Source organism: Malurus melanocephalus, unplaced genomic scaffold, assembly GCF_030028575.1.
Source record: "Malurus melanocephalus ecotype Western Australia unplaced genomic scaffold, MMel_1.1 scaffold_64, whole genome shotgun sequence".
NCBI classification, from domain to species: domain Eukaryota; kingdom Metazoa; phylum Chordata; class Aves; order Passeriformes; family Maluridae; genus Malurus; species Malurus melanocephalus.
This window is the reverse complement of record NW_026623296.1, coordinates 1267085-1285984: the sequence shown is the minus strand read 5'-3', so window position 1 is coordinate 1285984 and position 18900 is coordinate 1267085. Positions and strand designations below refer to the sequence as shown.

Sequence of the window (18900 nt, the reverse complement as noted above, 5' to 3'; positions counted from 1 at the left end):
CCCTCCCAAGCTGGGGCAGGAGCAAACACATGACTTAAACACCTCCTTGTGCCGAGCTGGCCTTCAGCAGAGGCAGCAACAGGCTGAACCAGTTTGCTCCCTGCTCTGGCTGCTGACAGGCGCTCTCTTGTCCCGGCTGCCCTGGGAGGTGCTTGGCTTCTTCTCCCGGTGCTGCAGGAATTCCTCAGCCTGCAGCCACCAGCTCGGTGCCCTGCTGTGTGGCCAGCAGCCTTTGGCCAGCAGCCTTTGGCCAGCAGTGACCCCAGCAGTGCAGCAGAGCCAGGCCAAAGTCAGGCACTGAGCAGATCCGGCGTTGGCAGAGTTTTATGGAGCGTGGCAGAGGGTGAGGTGTGCCAGCAGCTTTCCCTTCCAGAAGGTGCCAGTCTCCTGAGTCTCAGGTGAGAGGAGCTTGTTGTTTGAGCTGTTAAGCTGAGTTGGGTGAAGCTGGGAACCTCCTCCTTTCCTTTATGGGTTGGGGGGATGTCCCTTGTGCTTGGTGGAGCTTGGATCAGAACTCACGGAGCGTGAAGGGTATTCAGAGGGTTCTCCCAAGTTTATTTGGTGAGTTTATTTTAATTGTAAACCTCCCAAATTGATATTTATGGGTGTTCCCATGGCAGAGCTGCTGCTGTGTGGCTCTCAGTGCTGGGCTGGCTGGTGGGTCAGCATTCTGGACACGATGGTGACTGTGGGTGGTGAGGGGATGGAGGATTGACCATGTGGCAATACTGACCTGGCTCAGGCTTGTGCTGCAGCTCTACCAGAACCTCACAGCCCCAAAATGCTTTGTGCTGCAGCACCAGCAGCCAGAGGTGCTCCAGCTGTGAGCACAGAGCCCAGCAGTGCTCCCCAGGCAGGACAGCAGCTTTGGGTCAAGCTGCTCTGGGTTTGCTCCATTTCTTGCTGGGTCTGTCCTGTAGCAGATGGGGCAGCCCTGGGAGGGCTCTGCACCCCAACATTGGGGCTGGGCACCCCCCTGAATGCCCCTGTGAACCCTCACCTTTGGGGTCTGCCCTGTGCTGGCCTCCCTGGGGCTTTGTTACTGCCTCAAAGCAGTGCCCACAAGGAGTTGGAAGCTGCCTGAGTGATGTCTGAGGCTTTCACAATCCCATACATTTCAWTCTAAAGATGTGGAGCTGTTGGCTGCTTTTCTCCTTCCACTTGATTGTAGTGGAAAAATGTGCAGCAACCCTCATAATATTTAGAAGAGAAATTGCTGATCTAAACRTGCTCTGGCACAAGGCACAAACAGCTGGAAAATGTGCCTTCCCCTGCGATATTTTGAGGATGTGTGGCATCAAGGGCTATTCACTGAGCTGGCACTGTGAACCTGTGCTGTGTGACACAAAATCAATGTTCTGTCCCCACCTTTCTGTCCCAAAAATGCAGAGGGCAGGTGACAGATCCTTTTCTCTTGACAGACACTGCCCAGCAGCTCAGCTCTGCCTTGGAAGGGCTGAGGGAGTAAATCCCTGCCATGGGAGCTGGCAGCAAACATATTGAGGAGCAGATGGTGCTGTGCTACAACTTTACCTGCTCTAAGGCCAATGCATCACTCAGCAATCCAGAAACAGGAATTCTATTCCAGTGGCTGCTGCGTTCTTGGTGGGGGGAGGGATTATTTGATTTAATGTTCRGCAGGGGAAGGGGGACAGGGTGTTAAATGTAACCATTTTTATGTTTTATTTTTAACTCCCTGAGGGTCTGAAGATATAGCATCAACTAGATTTGTATTCAAGCCCCAGAATTTATTTTCCCTTCTGTGTGAATTCTGGCCATGGGTTGGGTGTGCTGAAGGAGCTTGCTGTCCCTGTGCAGAAGGAACTCGTGTCCCCATGTCCTGCCAGGGTCACTCAGTGCCTGGGGAGGGTGGGAAGGACAGGGCTGTGAAGGGAGGGACAGTCCCCTCTGTCTGTGTCCCTAGGGAGCAATGCTGCTATCTCTGCAGGACACTGGAACCCCTTTCACCCTACAGCCGTGCTTCTTTTACCCTCCAAAACCCTACTCTGCAGTTTTTCCCACCCAAAAGCTACTGCCTGCCTTGAGGAGCAGGAATGGGGAGCAGGAGGGACTGAAATTTGGTCTAGCAGCTGGAAGTTCTTCCTCCTCGTGATGTAGGAAGAGCAGGACCAGGTGCTGTGGTTTCCCTGGGCTCTGTGTCCCCTGTCCCTTGTCCAGCACAGGATGGGAGCAGCACTCCTGGGAAGCATCCTGCAGGAACAGCTGGGCAGGACAGGGTGACCTCCTCAGGCAGGCAAAAAAGGGCTTTTTGTGCTACAATTTCACCATTAATGTCAATGAGAACAGCAGACTTTAAAAAAAAATAGTCAGTTTGATCCTCTGACCTCTGAAAGGGCCAATATGAGCACCCCAGCTCTGTTCCCAAGCATCCTCTTCCTGCTCCAAATCGCTTCCTTTCCCTGGCTATGTCCTCATGTCCTCTCCAAGGAGGAAGGGAAAAATGCATTTTAATTCTGCAGTCTTGGCAAATGAGGAATCACACCCATGAAAACAAATACCCGTTAATTAGGACCATGAAATGCTGATTGAATCACAGCTCCGATAATGGCAAGGGCAGTTTTCGAGTCTGCTTTACATCCCGAGGGGGRTGGGGAGAGGGAAGCAATGGGAATTTTTCTTTTAGGAAGCCGTTTCAGCCCCTCTTATCCATCCATCCATTCAAATATTTCTCTGCCAACAGGTACTGCTCAGTTCCTGCATTGTTTCCATTTGAAGTTCGAGGCTGAAGTTAYTGCCTGGGATAATTGTTAACAAATGTGGAATTCTCATTTGTGCCCATTACAGCAGGAATAACTTTTTAAAGTGTATGAACGGTCTGAGATTGACCCCCATTGGGGAGCTCAGGCTGTATCAGCACAGCCAGAAGTGAGATTAGGGAACTGTGGGGAGCCTGGCTGGGCTGAAGCCCCACTCTCAGCACGTCTGTTCTGCTTCCCTTTTTGTCCAGGTGATGAGGGAAAAGTCCAAGGAGTCAAAAACCAGAACAAAACRTTGGATCAGAACGATGCTGAGATGAGTTTGGACAGTCTGTTTTATCAACAGTGCTCTGGCAAAATGGGACAATGGGGTTTGCCATCGCCTCTCCCCTTTTGTTCTCCCCAGTCAGGTACAGAATGAGGGGTGATGAGGAAACAGCCCCGTCCCTGCAGCCTTGTGCTGTGGGATAACGGGGTGCACAGCTTTTCCTGCCCAACCTGGCCAGCTGTGGGGACAGATGTGCTGCCCAGGATGGAGCTGCTGTGCCCCATGTGCCTGGTGGGGCTGTGAGAATGGGGTGAGCTGTGGGTGAGCCTCACCTGGCAGGGACAAGGCTCTGTGCCCAACACCTCACCCTGTTTGCCACAGGGGTGAGGTCCTGGTGACCTCAACAGGCTGATTCAGCAGGGGCCACYGCCACTGTGACCATCCCAGCTGTCCCCTCTGCCTTTCCCTTCCTCTTCCTTTCTCATTGTTTGTGTTTCTGACATTTCCCAACGTCACCGCTCCCACCCTGCCRCTGCTCCCACCCTGATACCGCTGCTGGCGTCAGGACTTTCTCCTGGTCATTTATTTTACAAAAAGGGAGGGAAAATTGGATCAGGACCCCTCRCTTTTGAAGGAGCCTTGCTCAGTCTGAATGTGCAAAATCTGTTGTCTTAACTTGACCCGTGTTGGTGAGAGGAACTTGGGATTTCTGCAGTATCAGTGCAGATTTCTTGTCCAGCTGCTGAAAGCTCCAGGGCAAACACGAAGGTGGCAGCTGGGGGAGGACTGATCTGTGTGGTGGCTCCAGAAGGACCCTTGTGAAGCACTGGAGCAGAGCTATGGTTCAGGCTTTTGGTGCAGATCTTAAAGGGGATGGATTCATGACCTGTATGTGTTCCTGCGTTCCTGGGGTTGGGTAGAAAAAGTAGATTTTTAGAGATAGATATATGTATATTTTTTAAAAATATAATTTTGGATGGTTTGAATAGCTAATGAGTGCTCAATGCCTGCTGGGGCTAGAAAGAGCAGAGCAGCAGTGGCAGGGGGAGCTGCAGGAGGTGCTTTATTTGGGGTTTCTGTATTTGTTGGTGGGGCAGCGCCTGCAGCTCCCCAGGCATGCCCGGCCTCCCCTGAGCCCATTGAGGGMAGCTGGAGCCTTCCCCCTGGTTTCTATGGGCTTTGGATCAAGCTCATGGCATGCTGCTTGTTTGTTTTGGACGCCTTGTGAGGATGAAAACATCCTTTCAGTGGCTGCTCTTTGTCCTTGTCCTTGGGATCAGCTGCTCCTTGCACCCCGCAGCCACGATGTGACCTCTTCTTGGGAAAATGCCATGAGCTGCTCAGTTTGTTTCCTTCTCCACAGCCAAACACCCAGAGCCCAGGCTCACCTTCCAGAGATGCTTTCCACCAGATCTGGTCTAACAGCAAAACATCCCGACCTGCCTCCTTTCAAATTCTGGRTGGTTATTGCCCATTTATTTGTCCAGAGCTGGCAAATGAGCATTGTACAGGTACTTTGTTAGTCAAATGAGGCACTAATTGTTGTAGCAACAGATGAGACATTGTGAAATGTTGTTTTTGTGCGTCCTAGCTGGAGCAGAGCAATTGCAGCAGACCTGTGTTCGCAGAAAACATCAGTCCATAGCACCAGAAGTGCTGGCAATTCATTAAATAGACTTACAGTGCCAATTTCTTTTTGCCTCTTCTATTTCCCAGTGCTCTGTCTTTCCACTGGTKGGTGATTGATTCTCCCCTGGCAGAAACTGGCTGGGAAAATGCACAGCTCTGCCCTGAAAGGATCTGAACTGACTTCACCTGTGGCAGGTGCAACGAGATCCAATATTTTCATGTTGTGAAGGATCAAATCCCAGATAAAAATGTGCACAGGACCATTCTCCTGAGCATTCTGGAGCAGGGCTGGGGAGGTGCAGTGGGTGCTGGTGGCCCTGGGAGAGCTCTGCTGCTGTGCTGTGCCCTCATCCCAGCAGCCACAGGGCTGGGTTCTTTTAAATCAGGATTTTGATGGATGCTGATATCAGTATCAGTGCTCCACTCTGCCAAATGCTGAACGGGCACAGAAACRAATCCTGCTCTGCTGGGTTTGTGGCCTGGAACTGGGGATAGGGAGAAGCAGCAGGAAGCCATCCAAGGTGTTGTGTGGTTCACATTTGATGGGATGCAGCGATCCCAGCTCTGCCATGGGAGCAGGCACAGTGGGAAGGGCAGCTCCTTTCCTTGGTGCACACCTTTCCTGGGCTAGGCACAGTCCGTGGAGTCTGATCAAGGGCACAGCRTTGCTCTGAGTCAGGATTTTTCTGGAGGCTACAGCATCCTGRGTTACTCATCCTGAGAGAATGAATGCACTGAGGATATAATTATGAGAGGTATCACTTGTTCTCACTCCTGGAAAGATTCTCGTCAGGAAACCGATAGGTTTGGGTTCTTATTTCTGTCTTTGTGTCCRTATATATCATGTGAAATGCTGGAGCTTTACAACCTCATTTATGCTGCCTCTTACAGAGCTGTAGATCTCTGCCCAGTTTTTAGGTGATGTGGTAATTCTGCCCCATTTGCCACAGATTAATGAAGCCATAAAATAATCATAAAGCTGGGGCAGCCGTGGTTCTTCACGCTCCTCACGTACTTCTATCTGCTGTGAAATACTTCATCCAGAAGTAATTACCTGGCTTCTCCAGGCTCCCTTTAATGCTCCTTGGCCACTCAAAATGAAGGAGACGCTGCCCCAATTTTGCCTGGGACATCAGCAGGACAATGGCAGCGTCCATCGTGGGCTGATGCCTGGGGGAAGCTGAGCAGGTGTGGCACCTGTCAGGGAGCATGGTGTCCATCTGAGTGACCACAGCCAGCCAAGAAACCCTCCAGCTGCCAGGGAAATGGGGGACAAATGGGTGAGGCTGGATGTGTCACCTGCCTGGAACTCGTTTGTCCTCCAGGCTGTGAACCTGCCAYTTGTCTGATAAAACCCTGAAGCATTTCATGGCTCCAGGAAGGCGATGGACGGGAGGAATGTCCAGCCACACAGAGGGATCTGGCRTTGCTCCAGCTGCTGGGAAGCTGCWGCAGGTCTGGCTGGGAGGTGAAGGGACTGCACTGACTCACCTGGATAATTGGGCACAGGAGGTAGAAATTTTGTCAGCACGGTGTGTCAGTGCACAGAAGCTCTCAGTTTTGCCTCCAAAACTAGGATGCTGAAAGTATTTCATGCACTTTGTTATTCCCCTGCCAGTTAGGGTGAGATGGAGGTATGAGMTTGGAGCTGTAGAGGTAAATGTGTTTGTCTCCTCCTGTAATTTATTTTCAGTGAATGTGACAGCTGCCTGTCCCTTTGCTCTGCAGGGTCTCATCTCTCTTTGGAGGTTCCTTGTCCCCTCACAGGCTTGGGGATGATCTCTGAGGGGTGGTTTTTGGGGCAGGAGGCACAGCACAGCCTGCATGGCAGTGACAGTGACAGTGACYGCTGCTGGGYTGGGACCCTGTTTGGAAGCAGYGAGGTGAMMCCAGCACYTTTAKGAAGATGAAAYCAGCAGCTTGCACAGAAATTGCATTTCCTAGCCGAGTTTCTGAAGGCAGCCACAGCCTCTCCTCCGTGCCATCACTTCCCATGGATGCTTCCCAGAAAAATAACCTTGAGCTGGGGGTCGGGGTGCCTCCCTCCCACAGGGGCTGGCAGGGGTGGATCATTTCCCACAGCAGCTCAGTCTTGGGGAGGTTCTGGGTTCAGCCCTCTCCAGGAAGGCGGTGGCAGTGTCCTGCTCTCCCTGCAGCTCTGAGRATGCCCCACATCTCCACCCTGGGCTCTTTGATCTCTCATTTCCTGCAGATGTGGCTCGGGAGCAGCACCAAGTTCAGGATGATTTCCCTGTCACCGGCAATGACTGTCCCCTCCTGATGAGGCTTTCCTTGAGGAGGAAACCCTTCCCAAGCAGAGGACAAGAGGGTGCTTTTCCAGGTTCCTGCCCCATCCTGGAGCAGGGAAGGCAGTGTCACTTGCTGGCCTGCTGTGCTGTGTCCCTGGGCAGCTCTCTGTGCCCACAGAGGTTCTGGTCACTGGGTAGGTGTCAGCCTTCCTGCAGGACCCCATCCTGCTCTGCTGGCCCTAAAATGTGTAGCTGAAAAATATTCACAGGCTCTGTTGTGTGTGATACAATCAAATCTCTCACCTAGAGATCAATTTTTTTTCTCCAATTTCCTTACCCTTCTTTCCCCACGAGCCTGGAGTGGTGTTTCCCTTTACTGCATATCTTTTGGGTTCAAACTGACTTGGAGGCTGTAAACATCTCCCGCCTTACAAATCCATGTTTATAAAAATTTCAATACMATTTGAATGCAGGTGTATGCTAATGCTGACCTGCATTAGAAGCCCTGCTCCTGCTGCCAGATGTCACGTAGACTCCTGGAGCATCCCCACCTGATTATGGGTGCTTGGACACATGAGGTCCCCCCAAATTACAGCCCTGCTCTGGTGGCCACGGGCAACTGGAGRAACTAGGTTTGTGTTCTGAAAACTGGGTGATGATGTTCTGAGGGTGATAGCGTGGCAGAGCAAGATGATAAACCCTGACTCGTGAAACTGGAGCATCTGCTGCATGTTTTGAACCTGACCTGATTTTTTGTAYTTCTAGCGATGGCAGGTATGAAATTTGCTGTTTGAGGAATCAGGCAGCAGCTGCTTAATCATTTATAAAGTTAAAAGGCTGTGGCACTTCATTTCTGATGTGATGTGCTRATTAGTTTACTGTGGGATCCAGACTGCAGGAAATTCGTGTTTCTGGCACAGTTGCTGTTCATCTTCAGAAATGTGTTTGTCACGGTGTTATGTTTATATCACTAATGTGGAGCAGAATAGTACAGCCCAGGCTCTGTGAGAGGAGGGAAAACATCAGCACCTCATTTAGAAATRCGTAAGGCTGCTGTTAAATAAACTTGTTAGAGGCTGTGCCTCATCCACAGAGGAGAGCACCAGGTACCAGTCTCTCTCTGGAGCTGGGGATCATTTTGGGTGCATTTCTGGCTTTAATCTACATCAGGCACTTGATACAGGTGCATCTCAGTGGGCAAAAGCTGGGATTTGAAATTCCTGGTGTAGAACCTGATAAATAAATACCTGCATTGGATGATGTTGTTCGCCTTAAAGGAGAGGTAGCCCTTTCATTCTTTCTAAATTAAAGTTTGATCATATGAATGACAGTAAATAAACCTTTGTGGAAGTGTAGACTTGTTTTGAGAGATCCCCAAATTTGTGCTGATACAAAGGATTAAGTTGGTGAGTTAGAAGCATGTTATGATTAATTTTCTTTAATAATCTCAAGGAGCCAAACTGGTTTGCAAACACTTTTACCAGAAGTTGAATATTGCTTCAAAAGCCCTTGATCAGGGTGGGTTGGATTACAGATTTATCCTGTGCACTGGTGCTGCTGCTTAAGCATCTTATGCACTGGGAGGTTGGAACATCAAAGAGAGGGCGCCCAATGTCTGCATTTCACTTTATGTTTAACTTGGTAATTAAGGGCCAGAGTGTAGCAAAACCGATTTCTGAAAAGTCACTTCATCTTTATTTGGGGTTAATTGCATTAATGCTCACAGCTTGACAGGCTTGGTTCATGACAGGAATTTAAAAAATAAAGTTGTGGGGGATATGCAGCCTTCAGCATTGTGTGAARATCCTAATTCCCAAGTAATCCCGTTGTTCATGCTCATGAAACCTCCTATAAAACAGCACCTTTGAGCAGTTCTTCAATTCGTTTTTAAAAGCAGTGTAATTGTGTGCTATTGGTTTCTAACTTGAGCAAAATGGGGAGATTTTGATGAGAATCTGCACAGAGATTTGTACAGAAAGGAGAAACATATCTGGGGGAAATGGGGATGAACTGTGGCTGGATCCTGGTGGGAATTGAGAGGACAATGTGGCACCACAGATTTTTGGGTTCAGTGAGGTTTCTCCCTGCCCTGAGCCCACCCCAGGGGAGCAGAGCTTGAGGGTTGGARCCCTGGGAGTTGAGGTAACAGAAGATGCCCATAGTGATGGTGCCATGAAACAGAATTGTCCCTCCTAACTTAGTGAGGGCTCTCTGTGGGGCTTTTTTTGTGTTCCCTGAACTTTACTGTTTGTTCTATAGAATGTTACAAACATTGGCTACAATCACGTGTAGTTGATATGAGTACAAATTTGGATTAAATCTTGTTTTAACGCTCTGGGCAGGACAGACATCWGCGAGTGAGCAGAATTAGGCATTCTGTGCCTCTGCACAATAACTCACCTTTYATTGTGGAAGGTTCAGAGATGGAAAATGATCAAAGCTTTAATTTCATTAGCTATCACCAGGGATTTGTGTGTGTCCTATCCTGTGTGCCTAATCAAAAGGCCTATCTAGCAGCAATACTGCATTGTGGATTTAAAAGCAGATTGATGCTCTTGTCCTCTGGCCTCACAGGAAGATGAGTTCTCTATTCATGTGAACTTCATACAAGTGACTTTGAAGAGAGGAGCAGGAATTCAGCTCAGCCTCGTTCCATTAATTTTGGTGTAAAGATAACATGCAGGGAAGCCTGAGAATCCACTTGGGATCATCTTTTCCTCTCTTGTTGGCAGCAAACCTTTGTTCTTTTCATTACTCATTATTCGGGATCTGCAGTCAATAACTGGAGGAGAAGCGTGAGTCTGCCACCCGTCAGGTTTTCTGTGGCCTTTTCAAGTGACATTCTCCTTGGATCACTGCTGTGTAGGCTCATTCCTTATCAGCAKCGAGTGCTGTGGTGTTTGTGGGACTGCACATCAAACACATCTGCAGTGCTGTCTGCTGTGTTCCCCTGACAGTGCTGCACACATCCACTAAGATGTTTTCTGAGAGCTCTCTCTCCCCCCTCCTTTTCCTCACAGAATAGAAATCTGGATGCTGCAGCCTTTGGAAACCATCTGGGTATTTATCCTGCTGGCTTTCCCTTGCTCAGTTTTGTTTTCTGTTCTGACTCTGAGGAGCCTGGGTATTATTTAGGTGTTTCAAACCAACCCACTTGCAGTCAGGTTCTTAAAGTGGAAGTCAATAAAAGATTAAGACTGATGTGAATGGATAATTCATCAGCTGCACATAAATCCCACCAAAAATATCCTAAATTGCATTTTGCTGCTTTTTTCTTCACAAATTTTCTTTGCTTTTTTGTTCTGTGGATGTTTAACACAATCCAGGTTCAAGGGACAMTGCACTCATGTGCTTGGGTCAGCTGGGAGGGTGAAATCCAGATGACTCTTACATCTTTTACCACCCACTTCATCTGCCAAAGGGGTGAAAAAATGGATGAAGTTTCTATTCATGAGACTGGACTTGAAGTCCCTGTGCCCTGAGTCAGGGTGGGGAAAAGGTTCTTGCTCCAGCCAACCCATGGAGCTGTAACTTTACTCTAGGAACATAAAGCCTGAGTACTTATGACATCTGAGACCATTGCTCAGGCTCACAGGAGCTTGTGAAGCATAAAAAAATCACTGTGCAGAACATGTAAGTTCAGTATAAAGATACCATGGATCAAAGAGCATTTGAAAAAGCAATTGAAAAAAAAACCAAGCATGCAAAAAAACCCCAAACCGAARAAACCTACCACAAATCCGTTGCGCTCTGTTAAAGGAGAAAATCATCGTGCTTATTTTTCAATCTAGTTAGGCAATAGTGAGGGAAAAAAAAGGCAAAACAAAAAGGCTCTGAGGACAGCAGGCACAGCACAAAACCATGTAAACTTTTCCTAGTGGGTTGGTTGGATTTTCCTGGCACAGGATAGGGCTGTTCTCTGCACTGTTTCTTTTGCTACAAAGCKCCTTTTATTTTCTTTCAGAAATGGCACTTGACAACTGGTTTTTTTTATATCTATGTTTAAATTTGGATATGACTTGACCACAGTGCACTGATGCCACTGGAGATTTTCCTGGCTGATTCTTCTCCAAAGCAGTATTATGTGAGTGACTGGCAATTCTCCACTGCCAAGCCTGGCACTGGTACTGGYCCAGGTTATTGGAATAACCCCATGGATATTTGTCACCAGTGGAAGAAGGAAACTTTTTCTATTTAGTACATGTGGCTTGCTGTCAAAATCCTCTAAACATAGTGGTGGGCAACACTGGAGGAGSAGGAGGAAGAGTTTTTTTGTGGCTACAGGTTCTAAGCAATTCCAAGGSWTGATGAAATCATTGGGGTGGGAATRTGGATGCTGGATTTCAACAGAGAGCCCAAATCTTGGCTTGCCTCTTCTTAAGAGAAGCCATACCCTCCTCTGCTTCAGCTCACCTTGGAGCAGCTTCTTTGAATTATGGTTGWTGTTTTCCCCATGTGAAAGCAAGACTTGGAGGGACTGAAACTCCCTGGCAACAGCASAGCCGAGGGATACCAGCACCGAGGGGAGCAGGGCTGCTCTCTGTCATGCATGAGAGGGAAAGGTGTGATCTTGGAGACACGGGCCCAGAGCCTGTCTCAGGCATGCAGGCAATYGTCTGTCTGCAGAATTACATCACCCAGCTGCCACAGCAGAGCTGGTGAGCTCCTGCAGTACGGGGAAGGTTCATTAATAAGGAATGAAACGGGGTTTGTGAACGCTTGCACGGTGCTGCGGGCACGCAGGTGTCTGCCTTCCTTCAGGAGCCTTTGGGACAGGCAGTGCCAGCAGTTCCATGGGGTTTAGCTCTCCCATCTAACCTGGATGCAAGCTGCTCCTACCCCTTTCCGTTCATTGCACTGCACAAGAATTTACTCTTACAGGCCAACCTTGCTGATGATTTTAGCCAAAAATCTGCTCTTTGAATAGTTCCTTCAGCAAGGTGCTGATGATGGCATGTTGGGCTACCTACAGCTTCTGTCCCGGAAAGATCAGGAAGTGTCAAATCCTCTGAGGGGGGGTCTTAAAAAGATTTACTTATCCCTTGTCTTCCACTCTCCCTTAGCTTGTAATAGGGAAGGGCTCTCAAATGGAAAGTGCAGCATTAACACTTTAAGCCCTAGAAGGGGAGGGCTCTGCCTCACCTCAAACTGGCTGGAGGCAAGGCTGGAGTCTCCCGTGGGTCATTATTGCAGTGTTTATTTGCTGTGGGCTGTTTGTCAACAGCTTGGCTACAATGCCCAGGTTTGTTTTTCTCACGCAGCAAATTTTGTGTTAATGGAGTTAGAGCAGAGCAAACMATCTCTTTAGCACGTTTTGGGTGTTTTACCCACGCCATGCAACAACCAAGGGAGAAGCGTTGAGCTCAGGGCTGGCTCTGTGCTCTGAGTATTTGCCATTAACTGGAAGAGAAGTCAGTGCATCTATTTTACTGTAAAAGTGGTGGGGCTTTRGCACAAATTGTGWTCAAAGCCAGGTTGGACAGGGCTTGGAGCAGCCTGRCGTGGTGGAAGGTGTTCCTGGAAGGAAACGAACTTAAAGGTCTCTTCCAAGCTATTCTATGATTCTATATCTGCTGACAGGACTGATTCCCCCTGCCCCCCTCTCTCCACTTGCTGGTTCCCAGAAGTGCCTTTTCAAGCTGGATTTCTAGTGTATAATTTGAGCACGGGCTCAGCCGGGAGAAAACGATGACAGCTTTGTTCCCTGTATAGCAGATAATGAGGTGTTGGAGGCAGATAGCGTTTATTCGTGTGTGGAGCGCCTGCCCAGCTCGCTCAAGTGCGGCAGCGCTGAACGCCGGGCGAGCGCCTTCCTCTCCTCCCGCGGCATCTCAACGGGATTGCTGTCGGGGCATACGGCGAAAAAGGGTTAAAATTTAATTAGAAAACATAGTGGTAGCTACTGGAGCTTAACGGAGCTTTATATAAGCTGCTAAGGACAAGGCTGCTGTGTGAGCTGCTGGGAGGGCTGAGCCACTGCAGCCGCTGGCGGAGCCGGGGCATGCCTGGGAATCTGCCCAGGAAGCGCCGTGAAAGAGGAGTTTGTTTGAAGGCTTGAGCCGCCGTATAAAGCCGGGCAGCAGGGCTCATGCCAGGCGTCTGAGCGGGACAGCGACAGCACGGGGCTGTGTGTGTGCGCTCATGGCTTCGGTGTTGATGTGCGGGGTGGAGGATCTGCTGTTCAGCGGCAGCCGCTTCGTGTGGACCGTGACGGTGGCAGCGCTGCGGAGATGGTACGCGGCYCGGCTGCGGGCGTGCCGGCAGGCGCTGCGAGCCTGGTGTGGCCTCCGCGATGTCTACCAGGTAAAAAAAATAAAATTTACAAAAAGGCAAAACACTGCTGATTGTCCCGGCTTATCGCTGGAACAGCATCCCGGCACCTGGCGGTGCGCGCTCGCTGTCCGGGCTGCCGGCTCCGTGCCGGGATGGGATGGATGGGGTGAGGAGCATCCAGCAGCGCTGGGGAGGCGCTCAGAGGATCCTGTCCTGGCTCTGAGATGATCCCGGTACTGCCTGCAAAGTGCCGGCTCTGTGCCTGAACGCRGGCTTTGGGGGAGTTCTTTTCTGTGCCGTATTGTGTTGTCAGTCAGTCTGAAAGTGTTTTGGCAGCCGGCTGCCCCCTGTATCAGAGCCCCTCRGAGCTGTTCCTGCTGCTGTCACCATCCTGCCCTCGGGACAGAGCTCCAGGAGCTGTGCCTGTGCACTCAGAGCACGATGCTCCCATGGGAGAGACTTTTTGCTGTTTGTGTCACTGGATAGTGGCAGTGATAGTCCCTTGCGTGGCAGAGGAATTGCTGCTTGGGGGGCTGCAGTGGGTCCTGGAACAGCAATTGGGGGCTCCCCTTCCTGCAGGCAGGAAACACAGCCCTGTGCTTGAGTTATTGTGGTATCCAGTTGCAGGGAGGGTGGTGTCACTCTTTCTCGAGTCTGTTTTTGCTGGCAGTTGTTTATTTCTGTRTGTCTGTATTTCTGTCTTGCATGCTCTATGTGTTTGCCACGTTAGGGTGAATATTTCAGGGCAGCCTCTTCCCTCTCTCTGGGGTGTTCCAACACAGGGAATGACACAGCTCACAGCAAACAGCTCTCCAGAGCCATCAGGATGCAACTTCCATGGGAAAGTCGTGCTAAAAGGACATCTGTGCCGGTTTAATCCTAAAGCGATCTGGTATTTAGCTTTAAGGTAGGCTCAGGAGTGGGAGAGCAGCTTTACAGTGCGAGAAGTACAAGTGTTTGAATGTATCTCGCACAGATGCTGGATGTAAACACCCTGTGACGTGTCTGACACAGGTGTCACTGTGGATATGGATGCATGTACGGATCGTGGCTAGTTACCTGCAGGGGTAAAAACATCAGTGCCTTCATTTGCCTGCCTTTGCTGACCTGTAGGAGTGTGGTGGGATGCAGTGCAGGCTCTCTTTTTCCTCTGTAAATAAAACCCAGCCACACCTGTGCTGTGYATGTGTTATTTTTGGAGTCCAGTCRCATCAAGAGCGTGGAGCTCAGACTGCCTCCCCTCTCCTCTGCATCCCATGGAGGCAAACCCCATCCACAAACCCCATCCCTCCAGGGCTGCCATAAAGGCTTGGTGAGGACCAGTTTTGACAGCAGCTGTATTCAGCCTGTTCAGCTGCTATTCAAGGCTGGCTTGAAGTGAAAAGAGATTTTTTTCAAAACRAAGTGTGGCTGTATCTCTGCCCAAACTTACTGTGTCCTTGTGGTTGCTTTCTCTTGTCTTTTCTTTATGAAAAGCATCACTGGTGTGTGCCCATGTCTGAAAGTGGGGATGTGAAAAATGGGTGAAAAGAGAAGGTTTGTTCTTCTCTCATCCTACCAGGCCGACCTTGAGCCAGAGGAGTGGACAGGGAGTGCCCTTACCCTCTCTCTTCTGTCCACAGTTTGTCACAGCCAGACTGCTGGGGACACACAGGGACCTATTGCTCCCCTCTCGCTGCTCTGAGGGTCTTCCCTGGGAAGTCAAACTCTGGCAGGAGCAAGGCTGCTCTCACAYTTTAACATCAGGAATTTGCCAGTGGTAATTCGGGATATATTAAAGTGAGATGGCTGAAAGAATGCCCTGCAGCTCTTCCTTGTTGGGTTGTGCAACACTTTGATTTTTGTGCCAGAGTTTKGGCTCTCAGCTGCTCAAACCTCTGGCTGAGTCCAGGGAGTGCAGGACTGAACACACAGCATCAAATGTCACCGGAATGTTCAGGTACCAGAGCCCTGCAAGAGCTTAAATCAAGTTTTTTTTTAAGCACATCAAGCTAAGGAAACARCTAGAAACAGTGGCTGGGTGACCCTGGCATAGAGAGATGAACTCTGAGCCACAGTGCATGACATTTCTTCACCTTGGGCTCAGTGGGGCAGCACCAGGAGCCAGGCATGCAGTGCAGAGCTCTCCATGGGGCTGTTTCAGTGAGGAGGTGGATGTTGCTGGGTCTGTGGGGCAGGGCTCTTATCTTGGGGGTGAGATTTTGTGTCCCATCATTACTGTAGATCCTGCATTGTCGAGAAAATTGTCTTCCTCTGTTCCATGTTCTTTGTAAAAAGGCTCTGACAGCACTCTCCTACCTGCCAGGGATGCTGTTTGTCCTCTCAGGTTTTTTTTCCCAGAAGTTCTGTAGTTACTGCAGCCCCATCAAAGTACCTTTTTGCTCCGTGTTCTTACTAAAATTGACCCCTGGACAGGTGCTTGACCAAGTCCTTTCCCATTCTGGCTTCATGGAGAAAACTTCTATTTCTGCAGCTCCTTTGCATTCATGTTCCAGATGTGAAAAATACCACAGGCTTTATATACAGCTTCTTTGGACTAAACTTAGGCTTTTTCCCTGTCTGAGGACTCCCTGCACTGTGCATGGTGTGMCAGATCAGGACACCAGGCACAACTTTGTCACTGGGCTATGTGCAAGGGTTGTACAGGGAAGGGTGGGGTGACTTGTGCTGCTGGTCAGCCCTGGAAYCCTCAGTTTGCTGTGATCAATATTTTGGGATCACATTTTGTGGGCTAGTGGCTATTTTTGTGTGACTTTGGATGCTTCTCTATGCCACCATCAGTACATTTTTGTGGAGAAAGGGAAGCCAGCATCATCCCTTCTCCTTGGGCTGATACATTTGTTGTTTTACAAGTCTTCCTGTCCTTTTGGAGGGACATCCAGGGAGGAGCCCCAAACCCCTGGTGTGTCCGAGGGTCCCCGGCCGTGTTTGGGGCCGGCAGGTGCGGGGGTGGTCACGGGGCAGCGCCGGCTGGCAGGGCAGCCTCAAATCCTCTCTAAAGCCCTTACCTGCCTTAGCAGCTTTAAGCACAACTAAAACCCACCCCAAGGAGCACAGACCAGCCTTTGTCAGTCACCTTTTCCGCAGCCTTTGGAGTGTGTGTGTGTGGGACACACCTTGTGGGTTTTACCTGTTGTTTTACCCGGTCACAGGGACCTGAGCCCCAGCCCAGGCATTTCCCAAGCTGATCCTTGTTCCAGGGTGCTTCCCATCATCTGTGCCAGGAGAGAGGGGATGTCCTGCTTGCCCAGAGCCCATTCATCTGGGGGAGGTTGTGAGCCAAAGCACTGCTGGGGTGTCCCATTCCACTCTGAAATAACCCCTGATCCACACGAGAGGAGGGGCTGTGCAGGGTGTGAGTTTATTCTCTGAGCCCCTGGGAGGGTTGTGTGCCAGGGAATGTTGTCTTGTCTGTGGCAGGGAGCACTTAAAGCCTGTCCTAGAAATAACAGATTTGCAGGGGCAGCTGGCAGAAAAGCTGGCACAGGTCTGTCTTCTAACAGCAGCAAGTCAGTGTGAGTTATTTGGCTTGGGGAAAATCCTGGGYGAGAATTGGGCATGGAAACTTCACTCAGGGGTTCCCATTTCCTACCAGAGAGATGGGTGAGGGCTGTATTTGGTTGTGGAGCTCTGGCACATAGTGCTGAGTTTTGGGATTCATCCCAGAGCCCCTCCTGATGCCCAGGATGGGACAATGTGACATTTCCAGTTGTCCTGGTCCTCTTGCAAAGGAAAGCTTTCTGCAGGACTCTCCACATGTTGGTTTTATAGGCCACCTGTCTTGGATTTAATTATAGAGCAGTAAAACAAAGTGAAATTTTTATATAAATTAGGTTAATAAGCAGCTGCAAAGCCAGAACTTTCAGATTCACTATCTATCCTGTGAATACTGGGTACCTGTATTAGCACTGGCCTGATTTTCATTGGTGTATTGACACAAAATCTTCCCCTGAGGTATCGATGCCAATGCCACCAATACATCCCACAGCACAGGGATTCCTCATTGTGGTTAAGCATGAATAAAATACTGCATTAAAGTCTTATTTGATGATGCAAGTAACTCTTAAAAAACAAACTATTACTCTTTATACTTTAGTGACTATTCTTTTAGCAAGTATAAGTAACTCTTATAATTAAAAACTGTCAAGTGAACACTTTAAATGTGTTAAATGTGGGGTTAAATTTTTGTCAGTCAGTGTGTTCCATGCAAAGTGGAAAAGAAATCAGGCAAACTGTCCCCAAACCCCCTGCAGAATACGGTGGCATTGTTGTGATTGATCTGCTGGGCATGAGAGCAGATCTGGGAGCATCTCTATGATTAAGCAGTTTAGGAGTGGCTGCAATTACCAATTTTACCGGTAATTGGCTGATAAATTATGGCGACAAAGCATAAACTTTCAGTGGGGTCTTTTGGACAGAGTGCTTTGTAACCTCTGGGAGGTCACTTCCTGTGCATGGAGCAAGGCATCTGTGCTGATGCAGCACCGTCAATCACAATAAAACCACAATAAAATCACAATAAAATCACAATAAAATCCCAATAAATCAGTGTTGGTGTCTGGCCCCGGTACCTGGCGGAGGCGCGGCTCAGGAAGCAAGCGGCTTCTGTTTCCTCCAGTGCTCACGTCGTTGGTTTGGACAGCAAGCACCACGCTTCCTCTGCTGCCACACCTTCACTTTTCATTGTGAAAAATGCTGACAGCAAGTCGAGATGCCTTTTTTTTTTCTTCTCTTTTCACTGTGATGAAAGGCAGGGCGGGAGAAGGGGGAGCACAAAGCGGGGTCTCTGTTCTCAGGGCAGAACTTTGTTCCACGCCTGACAGACCCCACGAGTGATGCTCAGGTGTTCTTACAGGTCAGGGTTTTCCAAAGTGAGTTTAAAAACCTTTTTAGAGGACGCTGAGTTTGTGTCTGTGTCCCTTCATAGATTTAAACTTGTGCACTGGGGATTACCGGTTATCCTGGAAAAGCTTTGCTCTGGCTGCTTTCATCCAGCTGTTTTGCTTTTTAAGGGATCTGATCTAATGCTGTGATGCTGCTCATGAGTCACCTGCAGAGCTTTGGCTCTGCTGAGCCTCCCATCCTGTCCAAACCTGGCATTTGGAGGTGTCCCTGTGGCTGGGACTTCGTGGGAGCCTTTAGGAGGGYGAAGAACAGACCCAACTCTGGGCACTGCCTCCCAACAGCTTRGAGTTAAACTTGGCTCTGCACGCTTCCAGCAGCAGCTTTCCAGAGCTCTCTGCCAGATATATTTCCATTTGAGCTCATGATATAGCATTTTCTGTTTGAGAGAGTTTATTCAAACAAAAACCACGATTTTTTGGTACCGCTTCTCCCTCTTCCCTCACTGACAAACTTCACAACCAGGCTGCGAACTTCATCTCATTTCCTTTGGGGTGTCACGGTGCCAGTTTCAAACAGTGCCTTCTATTCACAAACCACTTGGGCCTGTATAAATATTTTTCCTCTTGGATGTGACGCAGCTCACAAAATACGTTCAATTTTGAATGTCGCTGGCGCTGCTTCTCAGAGGCAGAGTCCTGTACAAAAGTATCACTGTATGAGCTGGCCTGGATAAATCTGCATTTTGACCTTAGCAGGGACTGGCCAGCTCACCCTGACTGGACATGAGCTGTGCAAAAAGGCAAATTAAAAGTGTTTCAGGCACGTGCTGGTTTTTCCAAGCTTTGTTTTTGCCCTTCTGAGTGTTTATCTCTGTCACTCCTTTTGCTGGCGTTGTCACCGCAGCACTTTGTGATCTTGG

General features: G+C 49.4%; 1 protein-coding gene across 2 annotated transcripts in view; it reads left to right on the top strand.

The window, feature by feature from the left end:
- Nucleotides 1–295: 295 nt before the first annotated feature.
- The window catches only part of FRMD4B (FERM domain containing 4B), an 89273-nt gene continuing 70668 nt past the window's right edge, over nt 296–18900 (top strand). Inside the window, exon 1 of one of the 2 annotated variants that reach the window (XM_057366375.1) lies at nt 296–398. Coding sequence is in view for 1 of the 2 variants with exons in the window: in XM_057366374.1 (XP_057222357.1) it covers nt 13005–13166 (162 nt within the window). In the remaining variant the exon portion in view is untranslated. Of the gene's footprint in view, nt 399–12972; nt 13167–18900 lie in introns of those variants that run through there. The other variant, XM_057366374.1, reaches the window with a different exon arrangement.